Source organism: Vicia villosa, linkage group LG5, assembly GCF_029867415.1.
Source record: "Vicia villosa cultivar HV-30 ecotype Madison, WI linkage group LG5, Vvil1.0, whole genome shotgun sequence".
Taxonomy (NCBI): domain Eukaryota; kingdom Viridiplantae; phylum Streptophyta; class Magnoliopsida; order Fabales; family Fabaceae; genus Vicia; species Vicia villosa.
In genome coordinates this window covers 14,796,997-14,803,178 of record NC_081184.1, presented here as the reverse complement: position 1 = coordinate 14,803,178, position 6,182 = coordinate 14,796,997, and the positions used below count along the sequence as shown (strand labels likewise).

General features: G+C 33.0%; 1 protein-coding gene across 1 annotated transcript; it reads right to left on the bottom strand.

Moving 5' to 3' along the window:
• Nucleotides 1–419: 419 nt before the first annotated feature.
• On the bottom strand, nucleotides 420–2,246 carry LOC131604269 (uncharacterized). Its single transcript, XM_058876721.1, has 3 exons — nucleotides 1,572–2,246; nucleotides 754–1,467; nucleotides 420–518 (listed from the first exon to the last, which is right to left on the bottom strand). Exons 1-3 carry the CDS (start codon nucleotides 2,244–2,246, stop codon nucleotides 420–422), a joined length of 1,488 nt encoding a protein of 495 aa, XP_058732704.1.
• Between the last annotated feature and the right edge of the window lie 3,936 nt (nucleotides 2,247–6,182).

Here is a 6,182-nt window from a genome sequence, read left to right as displayed (position 1 = left end):
CATTACATAAACAAGATCAGTATCCGGTTGAATAGAATATTTAAGCTTCTCTAAATCAAGAAACCCATCAAACTCAACTGAAAGATAAGTAGCAACAAAACCATTAACTAAATCTCGCAGCAAGAATCATGCACACACATGTTGTCAGTTATTGTTGCTATCACAGGTTGTTTCCACTGATATAGGAGGATAGAAGTAAATAGATTTGTGGTCATTGAGAATCAACTCAATTTCCTCATACAAATTAAAAACAAACAACTCAATCTTCTCAAGAGTAGACAACTTAATAATGGTTTCAATATCGTAATTAAAGTTTAAACAAAAGTTGAATAGTCATATTAGAATAGAACATAGTAGTTCCTACCCACATATTTCATATATCACACTATCAAGAAACTAAAACATTCATGCATGCTGCTTTATTTAGCTTCTTCCTTTGGCTTCTTCACTGAAGGGAAGAAGGTTTCTGTTAATACAGCTTGGGAAGAAGACAAAGAAGCTCCCAACAAGTTTTGTGCCTAGTCATATAGAGATTCTAAAGTCATTAAATCCTTGTAATTTTAATCATTATAAATATATGTAGACTAATATCTGGAGATTGTTAAGAAGATCTTAAATTCCAAATTGACACCCCTCATCTTACAAACCGGTTATATAAAAATGTGTTAGGCCATATTCTCATATAATATCATGACAGATAAAGTTTGGCAAAACTATTAATTTGAAGTAAAAATTGCGGAAAAAATTGTTTACCTTTATATCTGTAATCTCCACTTCATGCACCTTCAAATCATCCAAAGGAATGTTGAGATTTTGCAAAAATGTAATGCTAGAAGTATTATTATCCAATGGTGTCACTTGCAGATTATCCCACACAACAAATTTTGATGACTTCACAAACCCTACAGCAGATTTAATTGTGCCATATAGAGATCTTGGATCAAAAAGCTCTATTTTTTGCTTTGGATGAACTACATCTATATCCTTTTTCACTCCACCATTATCATACCTGTAATTAGGAGTTTTTTCTTCACATAGATTTTTCAGTGGCTGACTCATATAACCAAATTGAGAAGCCACTTTTGGATTTGGTAAAAGATGATTTATAGGCCTTATGAAGCAATAAGGATCTCGAAATGATAAATTCATTCTGAGTACTTTCACAGCATTTCGAATTCTATCCATACATACTAATGAAAAATTGCTCTCTTTCAATTCCTCTAGAATAGTTCCAATAGGTGTTGTGAGGAAACTGAATAGAAAATTAACAAAATCTTCACCAGCTTCAGCATAAAGTACCTTCTTCTCTGATTTTCTTACAATTACCTTAAGGTACATATAAGTAGTATATATTGAACGTGAAGGAGATGGGGAGAAAGTGCACTTTTGGTAAGATTCTTCATTTCCCAAGAATACATCACTCAAAGGAGACTTGGAGGTTAATGCTTTCTTTAGCAAGTCCAAAATCTAAAAAGTATAAGGTATATCTGATAAAAACCTTATTTCTTTTTAATAGCAAAGAATAAACCATATATTAAACAGAAAGAAAGAAAAAAAGTTATATTACTCACCTCTTTCAAACCAACATTTATAGACATATGTGTAAGCTTGTTGATGTCTGAGTAACCAAGTTTTTGGAGTTCGTTAAGAGTCTTGCTAGGAGAGCTTTGGAGCACATACAAATCATCAAAAACTAAATACAACTTTTCCCTCCTAACAAAAACACCATCCTCACTATCATTTTCTTCATCATAATCTTCATGCAGCTTAATCTCTTTGTCCATCAAACTCCCACAAGAACAATTAGCACCAACAAAAGTACTCATCATACCCTTCCCTTCAGGACAAGCACTACAAATGAAGTACTTTGTAAGTTCTGAATCATCCACATTCAACTTCAGTTTCTGACAAAGGGACTCGCAAGGGTTGCGTGGATAAAGCAACATTCTCTTGCAAATACTGTTCCAGAAAACACCATCACTCAAGTCTTCCACACTCTTGTAAAGATTATTCTTGCAACCGATGGTTATCTCTTCTTGAGGTTGATCATTAGTACTAGTAGTACCATAATGGCTTTGTTGATTCTTGGACACGAGCCTAATGATAGTCCCTAGTGGAAGTGTGAGAAAACTAAACAAAATGTCAATGAAGTCACCGTTTGTTTCAGCAAAAACTACACGGTTTTTTTCTTTGTCCACGAAAAGAGACAAAGGTAGCTTTTGTTCATGTTCCTGCTTGGTAGCCATGATAATACAAGAAGGGAGATATTAGGATGGTAGATTGAATGCAAGGATGCACGGAAGATGAAAAAGTACCTTTGATATTAAAAAGAACGGAGGAATGAACTAATTAATTAACATTGGAAGATGAAAAAAAACATATGATCATTAAATGCATGAATTAGCTAGTTAATAAATGTTATGTTGGGAAGGGAAGCATGCATTCCTCTCACATAATAATCGTTCAAATTTCCTCCTTAATACATCAAGGTCTAGGCCCAATAGAAAAATAGAACTACAGATAAACGAGGAATCTACCAGGCACACCTATAGGGAAATATGACACCCCACAAATTGGCCAAATTGATTACAATATTCCAACAATCTTCAAATTTAATTTTTCAAAAATAAAATCACATATTTCAGATTCTTACAAAAAAACATCGTTTTGTCGGATATTTACTGAAAATTATCGGATTCTTCATAAAAAAAACAAGTAGCTTCTTCTTTGAAACTTATGAGTTTTTTCCGCATTTTTTGATAAATATCATATATTAATATAATTGATGCATTTTTGTCAATTTTTTGAAATAGCCGATATCAAATTTATGAGATTATACCGGATTTTTAAGAATATTCCGTACATAAGAATTCTTTGATGTATTTATACAACATTTTTTTAAAAATTTGGTATTAAACATACTGAGTTTTTATCGGTTTTTTTACAATAACTACAACAAATAATACATTTTATGAAAAATATTTGCCTCAACAAATGAATAATCGAGGTGTAAATCATAGATGTGCCACATTTCATTATTTATATACTATCTATTTTCTCGATTGAGCTGACAACCTAGGAAAAAAGTTGATCAACTCCTTTTTTAATTCCAACAACTGCATTTTTCGCATTTTATTTTTTATTTTTTTTTACTTATAACATTTTCCTTTGTTGAGCTGGCAACAGAGGGAGGATATTTTGATCAACCCCAATTGGAATCCCTGTAATTTTTTTTACACTTGACCACATATATATCGCTATTTGGTATCTAATTTTTCATATTTTTCCAACCAACAGGTTAATTTCATTGCACCAAATAGGCAGGATGCACATATTTTTAAAAATCAACAATTAATTTACAAAAATTAGAGTGAGATGTGTGGCTCGCGATAGTGGGAATATATCAAAGGTACAAAATGAAAAACAATCTAATTAGTTATTTTTAACATTGATATTGAGGAAAGAAAGGAATCCACTAAGCATGTAATAACGGAAACCTTGCTTTCCAACATACAATATCTATCATATAAGAAAATTTAGTGTTATGGAAATACCAATTTTGTCCTGCTGGTTCATAATTCATCCACGTGGATTCCTTTATAACATCCTATTTCTTTTGCTTTTATATTCCAATACCGTTGTTGGTCTTTTATTCTGCCACGTCTCCTTTTTCTTTTACTTTAATTCAAACATTCAACAACACAATATATATATATCTCTCTCTCTCTCTCTCTCTCTCTCGTCGTATTTCTCTATCTCTCTCTTTCTCTTCAACCTAAGTCTTCTTTCTCTTCCGCCTACGTCTTACTCTATTTCTTTCTTCTCCTCTTCCACTTATTCCTTCTTTCTCCTTTTCTTCCTTCTCCATCTTCTTCGATTCCTCAAAGTTGTTTTCGACTATCATCGAAGGAATACCATCATCACGATTTTTTGTCTGGGGTTTGGAGATTTCTTCAGCATATATATACGATAATCCTTCTATATTTATGTATCTTTACATCTTTACCTATCTTTTGTTTTTGTTTGATTTTCTCATAAAGTTAGGGTTTTGATTTTGTGGTTAGGTTTTTTTGGTTGATTTGATGATTTAAATTTTGATTTAGTTTTTATTGTTTCAGGTTTAATGGTGTTGGCTCAAGTAAAAAGGGGGAGATTCGCGACAATTAGGTAAGGAAAACTTCACTTTTATATTTTAGATCGGGGTCTAATTGTTTTAAACTGTTTGGAGATTTTGTTTGGGAATGGTTTGTTTTAGTATTGTGGCATATCCGGGTTTAAATAGATTGCCTGCAAAGTGTTCGATGAAAGTTCCAAACCAATCACTTTCTTAGCTTTAATGTTTCAGATTCGCTAAATGAAGTTTTATTTTTGTTTTCTGGTTATTTTTAGGTGTTGAAAGAAGGTAGAGAAAAACACAAGAAAGGGGGGTTTGAATTGTGTTCTTTCATATTTTAATTTCCCTTTCTATAAATCTTTTCTTTCTTCTAATATCTCATTATCAGGATATGCTTAGATCATTGGTGCAGAAGCATGTTAGTTATGACATAACCAATGAGATACTTATTCAATTTAACTTCTTAACTCCATCATGAAGAGTTCACAACATCTCAGGCTTAATGAACTAATTCTCAAAGGAGTTAACAAAAATTCCTTGATCCTCACGTCCATTCGCAAGAACAAAAGAGAAACATTTAATGGAAATTGGGATATCAAATATAAAGGACGAGATGGAGTTATCCTCAGAGTTAAGATGCGCATGTTTCCAGAAATCTTAAACGAGATTCTCGTAGATAGGTTTCTTGAGCATTGAGAGGTATCTAGTCCATTTTTGGTAATAGGTTACATCCATGAGACTATAAGCAAAATGGTTTTCAACTGATGAGATTTCAATTTGATTTTCTAAGATTACTTCAAGAATATTTTCTTTACCTAGATCAGCAACATTTTGCATACATGCATCATTTAGATCATATACATCATGACATACGCATAACATTTTCATTTATTTTGAAAGTGTCATCATGCAATTCATACGTCACGACATTGCATAAAGTGAATTTTTGTTCTCAGGGCAATTCACGAATATTATCAATGATCATTCAGATACAATCTAGGTTGAGACTCATTCTGATAAACATTCTCGTCAAATTCTCATCACGTTAGTCCCCGGCAGTGGTGTACATTAATCTACAACTTGTTACATTTGTCCCCAAGCGGTAATAAGTTATCTACCTATCACATCGGTCCCCTGGAAGTAATATGAAGCTACATCTCTTTGGTACGTTAGTCCCCGAGCAGTAACCGAAGTCTATTCTCATCATGTTAGCCCCCCGACAATGATATATAACTACGACTTATCACATTAGTCTTTCGACAGTGATACACGTCAACTTACGACTTATTGCATTGGTCCCGAGCAGTAATAAGTTATCTTCTCATCGTATTAGTCCTTTGGCAATGATGTGAATCTAAATCTTCTATCTATTATGTTGGTTACCGAGAAGTAGCCGAGCCTTTTCCTATCACGTTAGTCCCCTGGCGGTGATATCTACCTTCTGTCACGTTGGTCCCTAGAAGTGATATGATTGTTTCCACACGCTAGTCCCCTGGCAGTGATATCTACTTCTTATCACGTCAGTACATTGGTAGTGATGAAAAGAATCTCCTTTAGAAGGCATCTGTAAGCCCATATTCGATAACACTCTGTCACCTATCTGAATGGTATCTTCCAAGCCCATTCAAGCAATATCATCAACCAACAACATTATTTACAAATAGTTTAGATGGAATGGCTGAGAAACATATTTTCTTTTTTTTTGTTTTATCACCGCCGGTATAGTCCAGTTTGAGGGATCAGCTCTAGCATCAAGTGGGTCAAGCCTCCTCCTGATCGTTGAGAAACCCTTATTTTGTTAAACTTTAATTCGGAAATGTATTTATGTATGCTTTAAAGGTTAATCCGGAGATTTGATTTTAGAAAATGCTCTATTAGTTTTAATAAAAAACAAGCAGAAACATTGACAGAATGGAAAAATATCATAAATTAATATTAAAATAAATATTACATAGATAATGATTAACATTAATATAAATTTTAACATTACTTGTCATTACAAACGGGTGGTTTAGGATGTTGCAACATCCTCATAATATCTATGACTTATCTTTGAATCGCCGCATCC